General features: G+C 40.4%; 1 protein-coding gene across 1 annotated transcript in view; it reads left to right on the forward strand.

Moving 5' to 3' along the window:
* LOC119522962 (piwi-like protein 1) overlaps window positions 1-24393 on the forward strand; it is a 42403-nt gene that overhangs the window by 14961 nt on the left and 3049 nt on the right. The window contains 7 exon segments of the mRNA XM_037821701.1: window positions 819-877; window positions 879-1025; window positions 1416-1488; window positions 13390-13590; window positions 13708-13811; window positions 20970-21040; window positions 21200-21353. Coding sequence (XP_037677629.1) covers window positions 819-877; window positions 879-1025; window positions 1416-1488; window positions 13390-13590; window positions 13708-13811; window positions 20970-21040; window positions 21200-21353 — 809 coding nt within the window.

Genomic DNA, 24393 nt, shown 5'->3' on the forward strand with positions numbered 1-24393 from the left:
CTTTTGGCATGAAGGCATTCCTTACATGGAAAATTCCCAGTTTATTTGTCTTTATTTTTGCCTGAACCATTTATCTGTAGGGATGTGTATTAAATACTGTGATGTCTTTTATAGTTTATCTTCAAGAAAAGGAAAAGCAAGAATGCTAAAAAAAAACTAACTTCAAGTGCCAAAAACATTAACTATTTTTGTAGAAAATGATGTCCTTCCTGCCTTATAAACGTTCTGTGAATAACATTCTGGACATGTAACTTAATATTTTAATTGCAGTTGTTTTTATTATACCCTGTAGAGATAATAAGGTGTACCTGTCAGGGTTGTTGGGGAGGTGAGTGAGTAGGGCGTGTAAAAAGCCCCGGAGTTTTTTCTCTGATAAATAGCACCAGGTTGATGTGCTTTGAATTTGTGTTAGTTTTCTGCCTTGCTGTCAAATGTTTTTGTGGCTTGTTTTCAGTATCTGACACCTCAGTCAAGTTTGTTTAACTTTCAAAACCGTATTTTTTCTATCTTTATCATGAGGAAAATAAAAGCTAACCTTGTGAGATTCTAGAGAAGATGGGGAAAAATGCTTAAGAGAATGCCTGGCACAAGTCAGCCTTACAGCACTAGCTCTTGATAACAATGTATTTGAAATATAGCTGATGAAATCCTATGGATACATACATTTTTCTGTTTGTCCATCTTTCTCCTCTGAGAGCATCTTATTTGTCACTATAGTTCTGATTTAGAGTAGTACTCTTAAGGTTCAAAGTACGCCGTGGTAGAGTTATTGAAGACTTTTTGGCTTTATCACTAAGAACTTACAATGGAATTTACAGTATCTCTGAACTTTCTTCTAATTTGATTACAATCCACAATTTGCAGATTGGTCAAAAGAAACGAGGTGCACCATTAATTAGTGTCAAGCCACTAGATAACTGGCTATTGATCTATACTCGAAGAAATTATGAAGCAGCCAATTCGTTGATACAAAATCTTTTTAAAGTTACACCAGCCATGGGCATACAAATGAAAAAAGCAATAATGTAAGTTTATCAAGTCATTTCTACTCTGAAAGTTTAGTCATTTGGAGTGTTGGGGGAATGAGAAAATAAAAATATTAAACAGTAACTAGATAATCTTAGTTTAAAGATTTGATATGGCTTCCTATAATGCAGCCAAACATAAGTATATTTTAGTAAGTCAGAGAGGGTGGGAGAAAAGATGAAGTAGGGCTGTTTGCTCGAACTTATGCTTGAAACTAAATGATTGTCATATATATGTAAGGGGGCAACCTTTTTCCTTAATGTCTATTCTTAGTGTTTTGTATTTTATACAGAAAAGTTTTGTGTGCTATAATCTGTAGGAAATATTTTTATGCATGTTCTGTTTCTCATTAACTTTTCTGAATGTTGGATCATTTACTTTCATTTTAGGATTGAAGTGGATGATAGAACTGAAGCCTACTTAAGAGTGTTACAGCAGAAGGTTACATCTGATACCCAGATAGTAAGTAGCTGTTGCACAAGCGGTTTTCAGTGAATGAGTTGTTTTTAAAGCTCATTTGTAAATCCTAGAACTTTGAGTTCATTTTCCAGATGTTCTAATTAGGTTCCCAAATAACCACAAAAGATACATATTTTACTTCAGTAAGGTAGCTAAACAGACTTTAGCTTTAGTTGTGCACATGGAGAGGAAGGGTGGAGACAAAGCCATCTTAACATGTTTATTCTGGCTCAAAGGCTTTAATTATTCCAAGTTAATCACATCATTTGTTTTTCCCAACTATCAAGGTTTAGTACAGAAAAATCTGGAAAAAAATGGGCACAAAAGTAAAAATCAACTTTTAGATGCTCAGCGCACATAGAATCTGTATGTGTGACTAAATAGAAATTTTCCTAGACAATGTGGTGTAAGATTGATGGAAGAGCGGAAGTCTCTGTGGGTAAACTAGCCCCGTTCCAGACCTAGAAGTTTGTCAACTTCAGAATGTGCCCAGGTTACCTGGAGGTGGGGCCACTTTCTTAGGCAGTTTCTTCCTTCTGTTTTTGAATGTTTGCGATGGTGTGTGAGACCCATCCTGAGAGGCCGTGCGCATGTCTTTGGGGTCCTGTTGCCCTGGGGAATGCTCGTGGCAGCATAGAGGGTTGGGAATTGGAGAAGGGGAAGCTAGGTGGGGGCAGCCAGGTGTGATAGATGATTTTTGTCTGTAATCTGAATTTTAGGTATTTGGGGTCAGTTGTTTTGTTTGGTCATTTTTTTTATTTGTTTTGATCTGTAACACGGTCATTAAAATGTAAGCTGTGGGAGGAGGCGGGGCAAGATGGCAGACTGGTGAGCTGTATGTTTTAGTTACTCCTCCAGGAAAGTAGGTAGAAAGCCAGGAACTGCGTGGACTGGACACCACAGAGCAATCTGACTTTGGGCATACTTCATACAACACTCATGAAAACGTGGAAATGCTGAGATCAGCGAAATCTGTAAGTTTTTGCGGCCAGGGGACCCGCGCCCCTCCCTGCCAGGCTCAGTCCCGGGGGAGGAGGGGCTGTCAGTTCCGGGAAGGAGAAGGGAGAACTGCAGTGGCAGCCCTTATCGGAAACTCATTCTACTGATCCAGACTCCAACCATAGATAGACTGAGACCAGACACCAGAGAATCTGAGAGCAGCCAGCCCAGCAGAGAGGAGACAGGCATAGAAAAAAAACAACACGAAAAACTCCAAAATAAAAGCGGAGGATTTTTGGAGTTCTGGTGAACATAGAAAGGGGAAGGGCCCTGAGGCGCATATGCAAATCCCGAAGAAAAGCTGATCTCTCTGCCCTGTGGACCTTTCCTTAATGGCCCTGGTTGCTTTGTCTCTTAGCATTTCAATAACCCATTAGATCTCTGAGGAGGGCCCGTTTTTTTTTTTTTTTTTTTTTTTAATCCTTTTTTCTTTTTCTAAAACAATTACTCTAAGAAGCCCAATACAGAAAGCTTCAAAGACTTGCTATTTGGGCAGGTCAAGTCAAGAGCAGAACTAGGAGAGCTCTGAGACAAAACGCAATAATCCAGTGGCTGAGAAAATTCACTAAACACCACAACTTCCCAAGAAAAGGGGGGTGTCCGCTCACAGCCATCATCCTGGTGGACAGGAAACACTCCTGCCCATCGCCAGCCCCATAGCCCAGAACTGCCCCAGACAACCCAGTGTGACGGAAGTGCTTCAAATAACAGGCACACTCCACAAAACTGGGCGTGGACATTAGCCTTCCCTGCAACCTCAGCTGATTGTCCCAGAGTTGGGAAGGTAGAGCAGTGTGAATTAACAAAGCCCCATTCAGCCATCATTTCAGCAGACTGGGAGCCTCCCTACACAGCCCAGCAGCCCAGAACTGCCTTGGGGGAACGGCACTCACCTGTGACATAGCACAGTCATCCCTCAACAGAAGACCCGGGGTGCACGGCCTGGAAGAGGGGCCCACTTGCAAGTCTCAGGAGCCATACGCCAATACCAAGGACTTGTGGGTCAGTGGCAGAGACAAACTGTGCCGGGACTGAACTGAAGGATTAGACTATTGCAGCAGCTTTAAAACTCTAGGATCACCAGGGAGATTTGATTGTTACAGCCACCCCCCCCCCCTCCCTGACTGCCCAGAAACACGCCCCATATACAGGGCAGGCAACACCAACTACACACGCAAGCTTGGTACACCAATTGGACCCCACAAGACTCACTCCCCCACTCACCAAAAAGGCTAAGCAGGGGAGAACTGGCTTGTGGAGAACAGGTGGCTCGTGGACGCCACCTGCTGGTTAGTTAGAGAAAGTGTACTCCACGAAGCTGTAGATCTGATAAATTAGAGATAAGGACTTCAATTGGTCTACAAATCCTAAAAGAACCCTATCAAGTTCAGCAAATGCCACGAGGCCAAAAACAACAGAAAATTATAAAGCATATGAAAAAACCAGACGATATGGATAACCCAAGCCCAAGCACCCAAATCAAAAGACCAGAAGAGACACAGCACCTAGAGCAGCTAATCAAAGAACTAAAGATGAACAATGAGACCATAGTACGGGATGCAAAGGAAATCAAGAAGACCCTAGAAGAGCATAAAGAAGACATTGCAAGACTAAATAAAAAAATGGATGATCTTATGGAAATTAAAGAAACTGTTGACCAAATTAAAAAGATTCTGGACACTCATAGTACAAGACTAGAGGAAGTTGAACAACGAATCAGTGACCTCGAAGATGACAGAATGGAAAATGAAAGCATAAAAGAAAGAATGGGGAAAAAACTTGAAAAAATCGAAATGGACCTCAGGGATATGATAGATAATATGAAACGTCCAAATATAAGACTCATTGGTGTCCCAGAAGGGGAAGAAAAGGGTAAAGGTCTAGGAAGAGTATTCAAAGAAATTGTTGGGGAAAACTTCCCAAATCTTCTAAACAACATAAATACACAAATCATAAATGCTCAGCGAACTCCAAATAGAATAAATCCAAATAAACCCACTCTGAGACATATACTGATCACACTATCAAACACAGAAGAGAAGGAGCAAGTTCTGAAAGCAGCAAGAGAAAAGCAATTCACCACATACAAAGGAAACAGCATAAGACTAAGTAGTGACTACTCAGCAGCCACCATGGAGGCGAGAAGGCAGTGGCACGACATATTTAAAATTCTGAGTGAGAAAAATTTCCAGCCAAGAATACTTTATCCAGCAAAGCTCTCCTTCAAATTTGAGGGAGAGCTTAAATTTTTCACAGACAAACAAATGCTGAGAGAATTTGCTAACAAGAGACCTGCCCTACTGGAGATACTCAAGGGAGCCCTACAGACAGAGAAACAAAGAAAGGACAGAGAGACTTGGAGAAAGGTTCAGTACTAAAGAGATTCGGTATGGGTACAATAAAGGATATTAATAGACAGAGGGGAAAAATATGACAAACATAAACCAAAGGATAAGATGGCTGATTCAAGAAATGCCTTCACGGTTATAACGTTGAATGTAAATGGATTAAACTCCCCAATTAAAAGATATAGATTCGCAGAATGGATCAAAAAAAATGAACCATCAATATGTTGCATACAAGAGACTCATCTTAGACACAGGGACACAAAGAAACTGAAAGTGAAAGGATGGAAAAAAATATTTCATGCAAGCTACAGCCAAAAGAAAGCAGGTGTAGCAATATTAATCTCAGATAAAATAGACTTCAAATGCAGGGATGTTTTGAGAGACAAAGAAGGCCACTACATACTAATAAAAGGGGCAATTCAGCAAGAAGAAATAACAATCATAAATGTCTATGCACCCAACCAAGGTGCCACAAAATACATGAGAGAAACACTGGCAAAACTAAAGGAAGCAATTGATGTTTCCACAATAATTGTGGGAGACTTCAACACATCACTCTCTCCTATAGATAGATCAACCAGACAGAAGACCAATAAGGAAATTGAAAACCTAAACAATCTGATAAATGAATTAGATTTAACAGACATCTACAGGACATTACATCCCAAATCACCAGGATACACATACTTTTCTAGTGCTCATGGAACTTTCTCCAGAATAGATCATATGCTGGGACATAAAACAAGCCTCAATAAATTTAAAAAGATTGAAATTATTCAAAGCACATTCTCTGACCACAATGGAATACAATTAGAAGTCAATAACCATCAGAGACTTAGAAAATTCACAAATACCTGGAGGTTAAACAACACACTCCTAAACAATCAGTGGGTTAAAGAAGAAATAGCAAGAGAAATTGATAAATATATAGAGACGAATGAAAATGAGAACACAACATACCAAAACCTATGGGATGCAGAAAAAGCAGTGCTAAGGGGGAAATTTATAGCACTAAACGCATATATTAAAAAGGAAGAAAGAGCCAAAATCAAAGAACTAATGGATCAACTGAAGAAGCTAGAAAATGAACAGCAAACCAATCCTAAACCAAGTAGAAGAAAAGAAATAACAAGGATTAAAGCAGAAATAAATGACATAGAGAACAAAAAAACAATAGAGAGGATAAATATCACCAAAAGTTGGTTCTTTGAGAAGATCAAGAAGATTGACAAGCCCCTAGCTAGACTGACAAAATCAAAAAGAGAAGACCCATATAAACAAAGTAATGAATGAAAAAGGTGAAATAACTGCAGATCCTGAAGAAATTAAAAAAATTATAAGAGGATACTATGAACAGCTGTATGGCAACAAAATGGATAATGTAGAGGAAATGGACAATTTCCTGGAAACATATGAACAACCTAGACTGACCAGAGAAGAAATAGAAGACCTCAACCAACCCATCACAAGCAAAGAGATCCAATCAGTCATCAAAAAGCTTCCCACAAATAAATGCCCAGGGCCAGATGGCTTCACAGGGGAATTCTACCAAACTTTCCAGAAAGAACTGGCACCAATGTTACTGAAACTCTTTCAAAACATTGAAGAAAATGGAACACTACCTAACTCATTTTATGAAGCTAACATCAATCTAATACCAAAACCAGGCAAAGATGCTACAAAAAAGGAAAACTACCGGCCAATCTCCCTAATGAATATAGATGCAAAAATCCTCAACAAAATACTTGCAAATCGAATCCAAAGACACATTAAAAAAATCATACACCATGACCAAGTGGGGTTTATTCCAGGCATGCAAGGATGGTTCAACATAAGAAAATCAATCAATGTATTACAACACATTAACAAGTCAAAAGGGAAAAATCAATTGATCATCTCAATAGATGCAGAAAAAGCATTTGACAAAATCCAACATCCCTTTTTGATAAAAACACTTCAAAAGGTAGGAATTGAAGGAAACTTCCTCAACATGATAAAGAGCATATATGAAAAACCCACAGCCAGCATAGTACTCAATGGTGAGAGACTGAAAGCCTTCCCTCTAAGATCAGGAACAAGACAAGGATGCCCGCTGTCACCACTGTTATTCAACATTGTGCTGGAAGTGCTAGCCAGGGCAATCCGGCAAGACAAAGAAATAAAAGGCATCCAAATTGGAAAAGAAGAAGTAAAACTGTCATTGTTTGCAGATGATATGATCTTATATCTAGAAAACCCTGAGAAATCGACGATACAGCTACTAGAGCTAATAAACAAATTTAGCAAAGTAGCGGGATACAAGATTAATGCACATAAGTCAGTAATGTTTCTATATGCTAGAAATGAACAAACTGAAGAGACACTCAAGAAAAAGATACCATTTTCAATAGCAACTAAAAAAATCAAGTACCTAGGAATAAACTTAACCAAAGATGTAAAAGACCTATACAAAGAAAACTACATAACTCTACTAAAAGAAATAGAAGGGGACCTTAAAAGATGGAAAAATATTCCATGTTCATGGATAGGAAGACTAAATGTCATTAAGACGTCAATTCTACCCAAACTCATCTACAGATTCAATGCAATCCCAATCAAAATTCCAACAACCTACTTTGCAGACTTGGAAAAGCTAGTTATCAAATTTATTTGGAAAGGGAAGATGCCTCGAATTGCTAAAGACACTCTAAAAAAGAAAAACGAAGTGGGAGGACTTACACTCCCTGACTTTGAAGCTTATTATAAAGCCACAGTTGCCAAAACAGCATGGTACTGGCACAAAGACAGACATATAGATCAATGGAATCGAATTGAGAATTCGGAGACAGACCCTCAGATCTATGGCCGACTGATCTTTGATAAGGCCCCCAAAGTCACTGAACTGAGTCATAATGGTCTTTTCAACAAATGGGGCTGGGAGAGTTGGATATCCATATCCAAAAGAATGAAAGAGGACCCCTACCTCACCCCCTACACAAAAATTAACTCAAAATGGACCAAAGATCTCAATATAAAAGAAAGTACCATAAAACTACTAGAAGATAATGTAGGAAAACATCTTCAAGACCTTGTATTAGGCGGCCACTTCCTAGACTTTACACCCAAATCACAAGCAACAAAAGAGAAAATAGATAAATGGGAACTCCTCAAGCTTAGAAGTTTCTGCACCTCAAAGGAATTTCTCAAAAAGGTAAAGAGGCAGCCAACTCAATGGGAAAAAATTTTTGGAAACCATGTATCTGACAAAAGACTGATATCTTGCATATATAAAGAAATCCTACAACTCAATGACAATAGTACAGACGGCCCAATTATAAAATGGGCAAAAGATATGAAAAGACAGTTCTCTGAAGAGGAAATACAAATGGCCAAGAAACACATGAAAAAATGTTCAGCTTCACTAGCTATTAGAGAGATGCAAATTAAGACCACAATGAGATACCATCTAACACCGGTTAGAATGGCTGCCATTAAACAAACAGGCAACTACAAATGCTGGAGGGGATGTGGAGAAATTGGAACTCTTATTCACTGTTGGTGGGACTGTATAATGGGTCAGCCACTCTGGAAGTCAGTCTGGCAGTTCCTTAGAAAACTAGATATAGAGTTACCATTCGATCCAGCGATTGCACTTCTCGGTATATACCCGGAAGATCGGAAAGCAGTGACACGAACAGATATCTGCACGCCAATGTTCATAGCAGCATTATTCACAATTGCCAAAAGATGGAAACAGCCCAAATGTCCTTCAACAGATGAGTGGATAAATAAAATGTGGTATATACACACGATGGAATACTATGCGGCAGTAAGAAGGAACGATCTGGTGAAACATATGACAACATGGATGAACCTTGAAGACATAATGCTGAGCGAAATAAGCCAGGCACAAAAAGAGAAATATATGCTACCACTAATGTGAACTTTGAAAAATGTAAAACAAATGGTTTCTAATGTAGAATGTAGGGGAACTAGCAATAGAGAGCAATTAAGGAAGGGGGAACAATAATCCAAGAAGAACAGATAAGCTATTTAACGTTCTGGGGATGCCCAGGAATGACTATGGTCTGTTAATTTGTGATGGATATAGTAGGAGCAAGTTCACAGAAATGTTGCTATATTAGGTAACTTTCTTGGGGTAAAGTAGGAACATGTTGGAAGTTAAGCAGTTATCTTAGGTTAGTTGTCTTTTTCTTACTCCCTTGTTATGGTCTCTTTGAAATGTTCTTTTATTGTATGTTTGTTTTCTTTTTAACTTTTTTTTCATACAGTTGATTTAAAAAAGAAGGGAAAGTTAAAAAAAAAAAAAAAAAGGAAAAAAAAAAAGATGCAGTGCCCCCTTGAGGAGCCTGTGGAGAATGCAGGGGTATTCGCCTACCCCACCTCCATGGTTGCTAACATGACCACAGACATAGGGGACTGGTGGTTTGATGGGTTGAGCCCTCTACCACAGGTTTTACCCTTTGGAAGATGGTTGCTGCAAAGGAGAGGCTAGGCCTCCCTATGGTTGTGCCTAAGAGCCTCCTCCCGAATGCCTCTTTGTTGCTCAGATGTGGCCCTGTCTCTCTAGCTAAGCCAACTTGAAAGGTGAAATCACTGCCCTCCCCCCTACGTGGGATCAGACACCCAGGGGAGTGAATCTCCCTGGCAACGTGGAATATGACTCCCGGGGAGGAATGTAGACCTGGCATCGTGGGACGGAAAACATCTTCTTGACCAAAAGGGGGATGTGAAAGGAAATGAAATAAGCTTCAGTGGCAGAGAGAATCCAAAAGGAGCCGAGAGGTCACTCTGGTGGGCACTCTTACGCACACTTTAGACAACCCTTTTTAGGTTCTAAAGAATTGGGGTAGCTGGTGGTGGATACCTGAAACTATCAAACTACAACCCAGAACCCATGAATCTCGAAGACAGTTGTATAAAAATGTAGCTTATGAGGGGTGACAAGGGGATTGGGAAAGCCATAAGGACCACACTCCACTTTGTCTAGTTTATGGATGGATGAGTAGAAAAATAGGGGAAGGAAACAAACAGACAAAGGTACCCAGTGTTCTTTTTTACTTCAATTGCTCTTTTTCGCTCTAATTATTAATCTTGTTATTCTTGTGTGTGTGCTAATGAAGGTGTCAGGGATTGATTTGGGTGATGAATGTACAACTATGTAATGGTACTGTGAACAATCGAAAGTACGATTTGTTTTGTATGACTGCGTGGTATATGAATATATCTCAATAAAATGAAGATTAAAAAAAAAAAAAAAAAAAAAAAGACATAATGCTGAGCAAAATAAGCCAGGCACAAAAAGAGAGATATTGTATGTTACCACTAATGTGAATTCTGTGAAAAATGTACAATGTTTTATACTGTAGAATGTAGGGGACCTAGAGATACCAATTAGGGGAGGGGGAATGATAATCTAATAAGAACAGATAAACTATGGAGGGTAATCTCAATGTTATGGGAATGCTCAGGAATGATTATGGTTTGTAAACTTTCTTGGATATAGTAAGATCATGTTGGAAGCAATAGAGTTATTTTAGGTTTTTTTTCTCTTATTCCTTTGTTTTCTTAGGGGTTGTTAATTTTCTTGGGGTATGGTAGGAACATGTTGGAAGCAATGTAGTTATTTTAGATTATTTGTTTTTCTTACTCCTCTGTTTGGACATGGTTTATTAATTTTCTTGGGGTATGGTAGGAACATATTGGAAGCAAAGTAGTTATTTTAGGTTATTTGTTTTCCTTAATCCATTGCTTTGTTTGAAATGTTGTGGGGTTTTTTTGGTTGATGTTTGCCTGTTTGTTTTTAATTTTTTGATAAACAAAGTTAAAAAATTGAAAAAAAATCAGTAGAAAAATGGGAGTAAAAACTAAATGACAAATAGGGTGGGATGGGGGGATGGTTTGGGTATTCTCTTTTCACTTTTATTTTTTATTCTTATTCTGATTCTTTCTGATGTAAGGAAAATGTTCAGAAATAGATTGTGGTGATGAACGCATAACTATATGATCATACTGTGAACAGCTGATTGTATACCATGGATGACTGTATGGTTTGTGAATATATTTCAATAAAACTGAATTAAAAAAAAAAATGTAAGCTGTGAAGTTAGGTCTCTGGGTTCATGTTCTGGCTCAGCCATTTGTGTGATCTTGGGCAAGTGTTTCTGGCTTTATTTCCTTATTTGAAGAAACTGGGTGGTCATAATAGCAATAACAGTTTCTTGCCATAGCACTCATCAGAAATTCTAAAGAGCTTGTAAAGCCTGGCACACTTATGAGAACTCAGTAAATGTTAGCTCCTGCTACTACCGATGATGGCACCAGCTCCTCCGATTCAGTCGGTCCCAAACCTAACTTCATTTCTCGAGTCCAGTGAATCTTTTGAGTTATCATTGAAGGGAAAGTAATCCAGTCATGTCAAACCAGAGCCTTTTTAGGCTGTCAGATACTTCCTGACTTCATTATTTCTGCCATGTTAACATTGTCCACTAAATGTTAGTGTGAATATAACCTGGGCCTATTTGCCACTGGAAGGCTTAGTTCCTGCCACTCTTTGCTTTCTTTTGCACCCCCATCATCTCGCTCCTCCCCCACTTTTCTAAATCTTAACAGTGTTTTTGTTTGACAGAGGTTTTGACTTAGAGATACAACTTGTTAGAAATTTCTCTATTGCCTCCTGCACCCCAAAGTTCTGTCAGGATTGATTTGGTCTTGTATTTTCTCAGCGTTCTTTAATTTGCTTCTTCATGTACATGAGAAACAGTGCCTTGGTTAACACCACACACCTTCCATAATATGGCACAAGGGGTCATGGACTCAGTGGAAGTGACGTTAGGAGTTGGCAACATCTACCACATTTAGCACAGAATCTCTTTGTATTCAGTCTCTGCCTGAGAACTTTGAATTATGACCTCTAGACTTTCTATCTCATACTGGAAGAAAATGGGAGGAGAGTAAGTTTGGGGAAATTTCCTTCAAGAAGGTGGGACCACAGCTGGTTGGCAGAATTGAAAGCCTTAGCTCCGGAAGAATGTCTTTCCACAGTTCCCCTTCGCTGGCTTGCGTAACCACTCTTCCCTTGCCCCTTCAGCGCTTCCTGCAATTACTGGGTCTGGGGGAGAAGGAGGGGTCCTGCATTGTTTATACTTTGCAGATAGTCCCTTTATTAAATTGTCCTTAAATAATCCAGGTTGAATATTGCATTTATTTTGTTGGGATCCCGACTGGATCAAATCTCTAAAACAAGTATTTCAGATGTTCTTGTTCTTAGCAGAATTGAGCTTCCAGAAGTCTAATGAGTTGATTACTCGTAATTTTTGTAACCTGAAACTGTAGTGGCTGACACATAGTGGTCCAGTAAATTCCTGCTGCTCTTCATACCTGTAGTGTAATACTGACACAGATCTGCTAGGGGGACATGGAATTGCAAGACAGTAGAATGAAATTAAAACTAAACGGGAAAATTACCTGTGATTATGGTGCAAGAGGAAGTAAAATTGAATGGGAAAAATGACTTGATTTGCATGTGAATAATAATTCAGATATTTAACTGATTGTGGTTATTAGGAGTCTCTCTATGGCTACCTTAAAAACGGATTGAAGATGTATTTCTCTGTTCTGTATTTATATAAATATTGAAATTCACACAGACATACTCTGAAGATAGCTACCAGTTGCAAGGAATTTAAGTATTTTAAGGAATTTCCCCTGCTCCCTTTAGCTCCCAAGAGGCCATATGATAATGTGGTGGCAGAGATAAATTTTATAAGTAATGTATCTGCATTACATTAAACCCAAGAAATGAACTGGCTTCCTCTAATCGGTTCATTTCTTTAACCCTTCATCCCACATTAAGTGCCACAGGCAGATGGCTGTCACATTGTTGTCTGGGGTAATGGAGATGCCCCAAGTGGGAAGATGCTTTTGTTGGGGAACATAGAAAAAGATAATCTGGGAATGGAGGGTGGAAAATACAGTCGTGCGCCAAGGAGCTGCATTCAGCTCTGAAAGCTTAAACCTGGATGCTCAGAATTTGGGCAGGGGGTACATTTAGATCGGGCTACCTATTTTGTTGCAGGAATTGTCCATGGACTTCCTAGGAAAGTTGACAGTTTGATCAGATCCTCAGGCCAGATGTTACAAGTTTAAAAGACATGATCCTTTGTGGATTGTGAGTTAAATGCAAACTGTGAGCATTTTAGAAAATTGAAAAAAATCCTTATGCTTGGCTTTCATTTGTTACCTTGTCATTTTCACTAACCTGTTGCCCTATTCTCTATCTCTAAGGTCTCAGGATTAAATAGTATTCAATTTTCAGATAATTGTTTACTTAACTTGATTTCGTTCCTTTGTTAGCCTCTATTATTCAGTTGAATTTGAAAAGCAGTATCTAAAAATTAATTGCCACACTAATCAGTTTTATGGCAGAAAGGAATAGTAAAATAGATTGTGTTTGGCCTTTCTATCCAAAGGTAGGTTTGGTTTCCAGTCCTCTCCCTTGAACTTAATCACTGGGTCTTATTAATTCTTGGTAATGGGGTCTTTTGGTTGTTTTTAGGTTGTGTGTCTTTTGTCCAGTAATCGGAAGGACAAATATGATGCTATAAAAAAATACTTGTGCACAGACTGCCCTACTCCGAGTCAGTGTGTGGTAGCCCGCACTTGGGGCAAACAGCAGACGGTCATGGCCATCGCCACCAAGATCGCCCTTCAGATGAACTGCAAGATGGAGGGAGAGCTGTGGAGGGTCCACATGCCTGTAAGTTTGATTTAACTGGGAGAAAACTATTTACTTGCTATTAATAAGAAAAATAGATTTGCTTTTTCAATGTTGCTAGTATTCTGTTTGTCTAAAATCACGATATTTCTATTTAAGCTGAAGCTGGCGATGATAGTGGGTATTGACTGTTACCACGACATCACAGTTGGACGGAGGTCAATCGCAGGATTTGTTGCGAGCATCAATGAAGGGATGACCCTGTGAGTGAGACTTGGTAGCTGTAGATTAACTGGTCACAGCTGCTCATCCCTGGGGTCATCGCTTGCACTACATAGAAGAGGAGGGCAAGAGAAGATTCTAGAACAAAGGGGGAAAGATGAGGCAGGGGAGACCAGGAGAGTCTTGTGTTTTGTGGTTCTTAACGTCACGTGGTTTTCTGCCTACGTCCCTGCGGGAGATAGAAATGTAATGTGAGCCACTATGTAATTCAAAGTTCCCTGGTTAGCCACACTGAAAGTTAAAAAAGAAAAAGTTGAAATTAACTTAAATATTTTTTAATCCAGTATATCCAAAATATTATGTTTTCCAACTATAATCAGAAATTTTAAACTTAGATATTTTTCTCAGTTCAAACTAGCCCCATTACAAATGCTCAGTAGCCACTTGTGGCTAGTGGAACCATATTGGATAGCACATGCCTGTGTATCTTCAGTGAGCAGCAATATTATCCTCTCACTGAACCCTCAGTTATAATACATACTGGGACTGAGCATGTAAGCGTAAGAGAATTAGAAATGTTACACAAAAGAAGACATAAATCAGGGACTGCTCTCTGGGGGGGGGGTGTCTGTGACTTACAAGAGTTGATTCTTCATTTTTATCCTGCCAAATTCTCAATTATAAACCCAGCAAAAAGTTAGGAAACAAATAATTATTACTGCCCTACCTTTTTTTTTTTTTTAAATTCAGTTTTATTGAAATACATTCACACACCATACAATCATCCATGGTATAGTCAACTGTCCACGGTATGATCACATAGTTATGCGTTCATCACCACAGTCTATCTCTGAACATTTTCCTTACATCAGAAAGAACCAGAACAAGAATAAAAAATAAAAGTGAAAAAAGAACACCCAAACCATCTCCCCCATCCCATCCCATTTGTCCTTTAGTTTTTATCCCCTTTTTCTACTCATCCACCCATACACTAGATAAAGGGGGTGTGATCCATAAGGTCTTCACAATCACACTGTCACCCCTTGTAATCTACATTATTATATAATCGTCTTCAGGAGTCCAGACTGCTGGGTTGGAGTTTGGTAGTTTCAGGTATTTACTTCTAGCTATTCCAATACATTGAAACCTAAGAGGTGTTAGCTATATAGTGCATAAGGATGTCCACTAGAGTGACCTCTCGACTCCATTTGAAATCTCTCAGCCACTGAAACTATTTCATTTCATTTTGCATCCCCCTTTTGGTCAAGAAGATACTCTCAGTCCCACGATGCCAGGTCCAGATTCATCCCCGGGAGTCATATTCTACATTGCCAGGGAGATTTACAACCCTGGGAGTCGGGTCCCACGTAGGGAGGAGGGCAGCGAGTTCACCTGTCGAGGTGGCTCAGTTAGAGAGAGAGAGGGCCACATCTGAGCAACAAAGAGGTACTCAGGGGGAGACTCTTAGGCTCAATTATTTGCAAGTTTAGCCTCTCCTTTGCAGTAATGAGCTTCATAAGGACTGCCCTACCTTTTTTTTTTTTTTTTTTTTTTTAATTTCTTCAGGATCTGCAGTTATGTCACCTTTTTCATTCATTATTTGGTTTATATGGGTCTTCTCTCTTTTTGATTTTGTCAGTCTAGCTAGGGGCGTGTCAATCTTGTTGATCTTCTCAAAGAACCAACTTTTGGTGATATTTATCCTCTCTATTGTTTTTTTGTTCTCTATGTCATTTATTTCTGCTTTAATCCTTGTTATTTCTTTTCTTCTACTTGGTTTAGGATTGGTTTGCTGTTCATTTTCTAGCTTCTTCAGTTGATCCATTAGTTCTTTGATTTTGGCTGTTTCTTCCTTTTTAATATATGTGTTTAGTGCTATAAATTTCCCCCTTAGCACTGCTTTTGCTGCATCCCATAGGTTTTGGTATGTTGTGTTCTCATTTTCATTCGTCTCTATATATTTAGCAATTTCTCTTGCTATTTCTTCTTTAACCCACTGATTGTTTAGGAGTGTGTTGTTTAACCTCCAGGTATTTGTGAATTTTCTAAGTCTCTGATGGTTATTGACTTCTAATTGTATTCCATTGTGGTCAGAGAATGTGCTTTGAATAATTTCAATCTTTTTAAATTTATTGAGGCTTGTTTTATGTCCCAGCATATGATCTATTCTGGAGAAAGTTCCATGAGCACTAGAAAAGTATGTGTATCCTGGTGATTTGGGATGTAATGTCCTGTATATGTCTGTTAAATCTAATTCATTTATCAGATTGTTTAGGTTTTCAATTTCCTTATTGGTCTTCTGTCTGGTTGATCTATCTATAGGAGAGAGTGATGTGTTGAAGTCTCCCACAATTATTGTGGAAACATCAATTGCTTCCTTTAGTTTTGCCAGTGTTTCTCTCATGTATTTTGTGGCACCTTGATTGGGTGCATAGACATTTACGATTGTTATTTCTGCTTGCTGAATTGCCCCTTTTATTAGTATGTAGTGGCCTTCTTTGTCTCTCAAAACATCCCTGCATTTGAAGTCTATTTTATCTGAGATTAATATTGCTACACCTGCTTTCTTTTGGCTGTAGCTTGCATGAAATATTTTTTTCCATCCTTTCACTTTCAGTTTCTTTGTGTCCCTGTGTCTAAGATGAGTCTCTTGTATGCAACATATTGATGGTTCATTTTTTTTGATCCATTCTGCGAATCTATATCTTTTAATTGGGGAGTTTAATCCATTTACATTCAACGTTAAAACCGTGAAGGCATTTCTTGAATCGGCCATCTTATCCTTTGGTTTATGTTTGCCATATTTTTCCCTCTCTCTATTAATATCCTTTATTGTACCCATACCGAATCTCTTTAGTACTGAACCTTTCTCCAAGTCTCTCTGTCCTGTCTTTGTTTCTCTGTCTGTAGGGCTCCTTTGAGTATCTCCAGTAGGGCAGGTCTCTTGTTAGCAAATTCTCTCAGCATTTGTTTGTCTGTGAAAAATTTAAGCTCTCCCTCAAATTTGAAGGAGAGCTTTGCTGGATAAAGTATTCTTGGCTGGAAATTTTTCTCACTCAGAATTTTAAATATATCGTGCCACTGCCTTCTTGCCTCCATGGTGGCTGCTGAGTAGTCACTACTTAGTCTTATGCTGTTTCCTTTGTATGTGGTGAATTGCTTTTCTCTTGCTGCTTTCAGAACTTGCTCCTTCTCTTCTATGTTTGACAGTGTGATCAGTATATGTCTCGGAGTGGGTTTATTTGGATTTATTCTATTTGGAGTTCGCTGAGCATTTATGATTTGTGTATTTATGTTGTTTAGAAGATTTGGGAAGTTTTCCCCAACAATTTCTTTGAATACTCTTCCTAGACCTTTACCTTTTTCTTCCCCTTCTGGGACACCAATGAGTCTTATATTTGGATGTTTCATATTATCTATCATATCCCTGAGGTCCATTTCGATTTTTTCAATTTTTTTCCCCATTCTTTCTTTTATGCTTTCATTTTCCATTCTGTCATCTTCCAGGTCACTGATTCGTTGTTCAACTTCCTCTAGTCTTGTACTATGAGTGTCCAGAATCTTTTTAATTTGGTCAACAGTTTCTTTAATTTCCATAAGATCATCCATTTTTTTATTTAGTCTTGCAATGTCTTCTTTATGCTCTTCTAGAGTCTTCTTGATTTCCTTCATATCCCGTACTATGGTCTCATTGTTCATCTTTAGTTCTTTGAGTAGCTGCTCTATGTGCTGTGTCTCTTCTGGTCTTTTGATTTGGGTGCTTGGGCTTGGGTTATCCATATCGTCTGGTTTTTTCATATGCTTTATAATTTTCTGTTGTTTTTGGCCTCGTGGCATTTGCTGAACTTGATAGGGTTCTTTTAGGGTTTGTAGACCTATTGAAGTCCTTATCTCTAATTTATCAGATCTACAGCTTCATGGAGTACACTTTCTCTAACTAACCAGCAGGTGGCGTCCACGAGCCACCTGTTCTCCACAAGCCAGTTCTCCCCTGCTTAGCCTTTTTGGTGAGTGGGGGAGTGAGTCTTGTGGGGTCCAATTGGTGTACCAAGCTTGCGTCTGTAGTTGGTATTGCCTGCCCTGTATATGGGTCGTGTGTCTGGGCGGTCAGGGGGGAGGGTGGCTCTAACAATCAAATCTCCCTGGTGTTCCTGGAGTTTTAAAGCTGCTGCAATAGTCTAATCCTTCAGTTCAGTCCTGCCACAGTTTGTCTCTGCCACTGACCCACAAGTCTTTGGTATTGGCGTATGGCTCCTGAGACTTGCAAGTGGGCCCCTCTTCCAGGCTGTGCACCCCGGGTCCTCTGTTGAGGGATGACTGTGCTATGTCACAGGTGAGTGCCATCCCCCCAGGGCAGTTCTGGGCTGCTGGGCTGTGTTGGGAGGCTCCCAGTCTGCTCAAATGATGGCTGAATGGGGCTTTGTTAATTCACACTGCTCCACCTTCCCAGCTCTGGGACAATCAGCTGAGGTTGCAGGGAAGGCTAATGTCCACGCCCAGTATTGTGGTGTGTGCCTGTTATTTGAAGCACTTCCGTCACACTGGGTTGTCTGGGGCAGCTCTGGGCTATGGGGCTGGCGATGGGCAGGAGTGTTTCCTGTCCACCAGGATGGTGGCTGTGAGCGGACACCCCCCTTTTCTTGGGAAGCTGTGGTGTTTAGTGAATTTTCCCAGCCACTGGATTATTGCCTTTTGTCTCAGAGCTCTCTTAGTTCTGCTCTTGACTTGACGTGCCCAAATTGCAATTCTTTGAATCTTTCTGTATTGGGCTTCTTAGAGTAATTGTTTTAGAAAAAGTAAAATGGATTAAAAAAAAAAAAAAAAAAAAATGGGCCCTCCTCAGAGATCTAATGGGTTATTGAAATGCTAATAGACACAGCAACCAGGGCCATTAAGGAAAGGTCCACAGGGCAGAGAGATCAGCTTTTCTTCGGGATTTGCATATGCGCCTCAAGGCCTGAGCTCCGCCCTTCCCCTTTCTGTGTTCACCAGAACTCCAAAAATCCTCTGCTTTTATTTTGGAGTTTTTCGTGTTATTTTTTTTTTTTTTTTTTTCTATGCCTGTCCCCTCTCTGCTGGGCTGGCAGCTCTCAGATTCTCCGGTGTCTGGTCTCAGTCTATCTGTGGTTGGAATCTGGATCAGTAGAATGAGTTTCCGATAAGAGCAGCCACTGCAGTTCTCCCTTCTCCTTCCCGGAGCTGACAGCCCCTCCTCCCACGGGACCGAGCCTGGCAGGGAGGGGCGCGGGTCCCCTGGCCGCAAAAACTTACAGATTTCGCTGATCTCAGCAGTTCGACATTTTCATGAGTGTTGTATGAAGTATGCCCAAAGACAGATTGCTCTGTGGTGTCCAGTCCACGCAGTTCCTGGCTTTTTACCCACTTTCCTGGAGGAGTAACTAAAACCTACAGCTCACCAGTCTGCCATCTTTCCCCGCCTCCACAATGGGGTTTTAATAGTTTACAAATTTACGGTTCTAAGGCCATGAAAATGTCCCAGTTAAGGCATCAACAGCCTTTCTCTGAAGAAGGGCTGCTGGAATCCAAGGTTCTTCTGTCAGATAGCAAGGCACAAGCCCTGTGTCTGCTGGTCCTTCTCTCGTGGGCTTCGTTGCTTTCAGCTCCTGGCTTAAGTGGCTCTCTCGGCTCCTCTGGGGGCTTTCCTCTAAGCCTCTATGGTTGTTTCTCTCTCTCTGCCCTACCTTTTTAAAACTTCTCCAGTGGCCCTCATTCTGCAATCTTCAAATTGTGTGGCAGCTTACTTGGGGTGCATCTCATTAAATGTGACCATCCCTAAAACCTTCTGTGTTTAGTACTCTCCTTGGGCCACTGAAATGTAATCTCATGTTTCCACGTTGACTTTGTTTTGGAAAACCTTTTCAGTTTATCTCCTCAGTTGTATTTCAACATAGTAAAACTATATTTTCAGTGCTTTTCTTTGAGTCAAGAATAGAAAAGAATGAAAGCGGAGGCATATCAATCTGTTCATATTGCTAATGGGCATGTTTCAAGACCTTTTAAATCTTAGAGGAATGAAACCTGTGATTACTGCTCTCTCAAGGGCCACAGTTGTAAGAGTGTGCTTCTGTGTGCAGTTGGATGTCAGCCTAGGCAGCGTCTCTGGGTATTATGGTTTGAATTTTATTTTCTCCCCAGCAGATGGACTATAGTACAGACTTAAAATAAAAGAAAGCTTAGTTTGTGATGCCTATAAGGGATTTACTGTATCTTGCTACATCAGTGTAAGGTATCATAAAAGTATTTGGAGATGTTAGCAGGTATCTTTAAAGGAAGTCACGGATGTTGCTGCAAGGGAGAGGCTAGGCCTCCCTATAATTGTGCCTAAGAGCCTCCTCCCGAATGCCTCTTTGTTGCTCAGATGTGGCCCTCTCTCTCTAGCTAAGCCAACTTGAAAGGTGAAATCACTGCCCTCACCCCTACGTGGGATCTGACACCCAGGGGAGTGAATCTCCCTGGCAACGTGGAATATGACTCCCGGGGAGGAATATAGACCCAGCATTGTGGGATGGAGAACATCTTCTTGACCAAAAGGGGAAATGAAAGGAAATGAAATCAGCTTCAGTGGCAGAGAGATTCCAAAACAAGCTGAGAGGTCACTCTGGTGGGCACTCTTATGCACAATATAGACAACCCTTTTTAGGTTCTAATGAATTGGGGTAGCTGGCGGTAGAGACCTGAAACTATCAAACTACAACCCAGAACCCATGAATCTTGAACACAATTGTATAAAAATGTAGCTTATGAGGGGTGACAATGGGATTGGGAAAGCCATAAGGACCACACTCCCCTTTGTCTAGTTTATGGATGGATGAGTAGAAAAATGGGGGAAGGAAACAGACAAACAAACAGACAGACAAAGGCACCCAGTGTTCTTTTTTACTTTAATTGCTTTTTCACTTTAATTATTATTCTTGTTATTTTTGTGTGTGTGCTAATGAAGGTGTCAGGGATTGATTTTGGTGATGAATATACAACTATGTAATGGTACTGTGAACAATCAAATGTATGGTTTGTTTTGTATGACTGCGTAGTATGTGAATATATCTCAATAAAATGAATATAAAAAAAGTCACGGAGGATCTTGAATTGACAAGAGCAAATTAATTATAGAATAATTCAGAAAGGAAAAACATCTAGACAGTTTGAATCTCACCTTAGTCATGGTTTTCTCTGAATAGTTGGTTCTCTTGCTGTGTATTTCAAGATAGAGGACAGGAGCTAGTAGATGGCCTCAAGGTCTGCTTGCAAGGTGAGCTTTCTGTAGTCTTTTCATTCTGGTCTCTAAACTGCAGTCTTCAAGAAATTATCCTAAGAGCTGTGTTATTTGAAAATGTGCCTAGAATTTGGGAGAAACACACCATTTCTGTTCTGTGTGAATTTATTTACCACTCTTCTGATTTTGTTTCAGCGGCTCTGAGGGCTTGGAATAGCTGCAATGAATACATGCCCAGTCGGATCATTGTGTACCGGGATGGGGTTGGAGATGGGCAGCTGAAGACGTTGGTTAACTATGAAGTACCGCAGTTTTTGGATTGCCTAAAATCTGTTGGTAGAGGTTACAAGTAAGCATGCAAATTGTAAAGCATTTTCTTTTCATAAAGTCACACCTTTTTATCCTTGAAGTCAGTGCAACAAGATGAGAAGGTAAGTGAGAACCTGCCTGAGCGATGCACTGGAGCTTATGGGATTGGAAGGGGGAGGGTGGAATGTCTTACCCTGGGGCTTCTTCCTGGTGGTGGGGAGGGCTGGGTGCCGAGGATTGGAACAATGGAATGACACACTGAGGTGCCTTGACAAATCCAGTCCCTCTGCCTTCCTCACCTGAGGCCTTGAGGGGCAAGGGGCCAATCGTTCCAAACCACGCATAGGCATCTGCAGATTGGGGTACTGAGCTCCACATTCCACATGGCCTCAGCCATAATTTCTCTAGACCTCGTTTTACGCTGAACGCTTGCTTAATTTTCTTGTGAACATGACTGGAGTAGTACTTGCTTAGTATGATGATTGATAAGACTCCTAAGAAGACACGGTTCTGTTTTCCTCCTTTTTGAAGATACAGGCAACCAAGTGTGGTGTGACCTGTACTGAAAGTGGCGGTGCTTGTTCTCCTTGAAACCTCGGTTGGGTTTGCCTTCCCTTCCTCTGTTCTCCCACAGACAGACGTAACTGTCAGTGCCATTTGAGCAAAGTATCCATCGCAAGGTAGCCTTTTTAATAAGTTATGTTGTTTAACTGTTGATGTTTCTCAGTGTCAGGTTTTAAGTAAGTGGTGATCAGGGACTTAGCTGTGGTTCTATTAGGGGCTTGGGGCACAACAGTAGAGATCTGAGGGTTAATTTTCAGGGAGGCCTGTTTGTGTATGCTTGCAAATGCATATTTAAACACTGCTTATTTTTGCCTGGCCTTTACAGCCAGCATTTGGTATCATAGACTTCAGAACAGAAATAGGGGCTTTTGAAAGCCACTGCCCATGTCTGGGGCATGGTTTGATTTACATGGCCTGTGGGGTGGGCATCAAGAGACTGTTTTTGAGTTCTTGAGCTGGCCTACCTACAGGAGGAAAAGTCCAAGGTCAACGTCAGCAAATCCGTACACACGCGGCAAGAGTTGATCCTGGAAATTTCTTCATGAAATGTGATGCCACTAATTTCCCACAGTAAGTCAGGGATTTTTTAATCTTCTTGGAAGTAATTGTGTTTCAGGTTAAAAGGCTAAACATTTTTAATATTTTGGAAGTTAAGATTACTGTTCTTTTCTACCCCTTTAAAAATTGTTAATGCTTTAAAATTCTTTTAGAGAGAAAATGCATGTGTGAGTGCTGGTGTTAATTACACTTGCTTTTGGCTTTTGCAGTATTGTAGGCTGCTTTTCATACTTTCTCTACTTGAGGCTTGTCTCTGGAGAGGTCTGGCAGGAGTGGAGGAAGGTCTAAATGGACTGCTTCTTTCATCATTGACTACTTTAGCACTTGGTGTTTTCTAATCCTCACTGCCTTCTCTTACCCAGAGACAAAGAAACTCAGGAAGAGTAGGGTAATAGTTCAAGCTCATCTTATTTCTTGAGCTGAGACGCTGGGCACACACACGACTGGCCAGTGGAGTCTGCGTCTGTGGTTCCTGGAGTCCTGTGGGTGTGATTCCCAGCAGGAGCAGCGGAGGTGACTCTGGAGGAGGGACTCCCGCCCTTGGAAGGGTGACTACCTGTAAACAGAGCCTCGTGGAGACTGGGGGCAGGGGGAGCGGTGTCCCTGCCAGCCATGGGTCTTTCCTGCCACGCTCCTCTTTAGCTACTAGGAATGTAGTGTTGCAGAGAAGGGCAACTTGAACTGATGTGTAACAAACGAGTGCAAGTGCCTTACATAAAGCTAACGGTGAATTGTGTTATTTGGTGGTCGTAGAGATCAGTGGTCAAGGGCAGTAGGTCTTAAAATCCGAGTTGAGTGAATCCCAGACCTGCCTTCATCAGTGAAATGGGAAACAACTACTAACAAGTTGGCACTTCACACAGTACCCAAAAAGCACTCAATTAATGGTGGATAATTCTTCTAGAAAAAAGCTCAAAGTTGTATATAAAAGTAAAATAATGTCTGAGAATTTTTCCTCACATTAACAAAGTTTAGTTATCATACCATAATATTTGCTTTTTAATTGGAATACTGATTTTAACCTTTATGAAGATGCATCATAACTTAGTGGATTTAGCATGTTTAATAGAAAAAGAAAAATTCACACCATGTTTGTGACTTGTCTGTGTCCACCTTTGCTAAATTGTTTCTTGTGATGTTTCAGGATTACATTTCCCACCTTATAACTTTTTGTTCCTGGGACCGATGCTTTCCAACAAGTCGCCATCACAGTTTATGTACTTGGAACGTAATCTCTCTAAGTGGTGATGTCTCTGAAACTGAGGGCCCTGAGGCTTTTCTGCTTTTTTGCTGTGATGTTAGATCCAGAGTTGGCTCAGCTGGGCAGAGCAGCAATCGGTCTACACGGGTGGACAGTGATATTCCAAAAGCATCCCCCCCTTTAAGGAAAATCACTTTCCTTTCCTAGATTTGGCTATCCACTACCACGAAGGAGCTCAGTTGGGTTTGTTAATGAACAGAAGTTCCCAATTTGGGGCCTTTTTGACCCTTTGGCCAGACAGTGTACTGTGAACCAGCTGCCCTATTTAATTTTCACTGAAAAACACATCAGCAGAATTACTGAACAAACATGAGTAGGGCTTGTATCGCATGGAAAGTGCTCTGCTCCCAATGTGTGGGATAAGCAGCTTTAATGCTCCTGAGGAGCTGGTGCTGCCGTCGGAAAAGGGCACATGAAAAACTGAGGCAATAGTGATGGCTGTGTCTCTGGAGGACTCATGTCACCTCTTCTAACTGCTTGATGTGCTCTGATCCGTTTCTTCTTTATGACTTGAAACAAACCTTTGTGGGAGAAAAGGGTGTGAAAGGTATTCAAGCAGGCTTGATAACAGCCAATGAAAGGACTGACCTTAGAAGATCAAAAGGCATTTTATAGACCGTGGATTTAATTTAAGGTAGAGCTGAAAGTTCACATTGGGGGAGAGTATCCTGGTTCAGAAGTTTACTCTCAAAGTGGG

This window comes from Choloepus didactylus, chromosome X (genome assembly GCF_015220235.1).
Source record: "Choloepus didactylus isolate mChoDid1 chromosome X, mChoDid1.pri, whole genome shotgun sequence".
Classification (NCBI taxonomy): domain Eukaryota; kingdom Metazoa; phylum Chordata; class Mammalia; order Pilosa; family Megalonychidae; genus Choloepus; species Choloepus didactylus.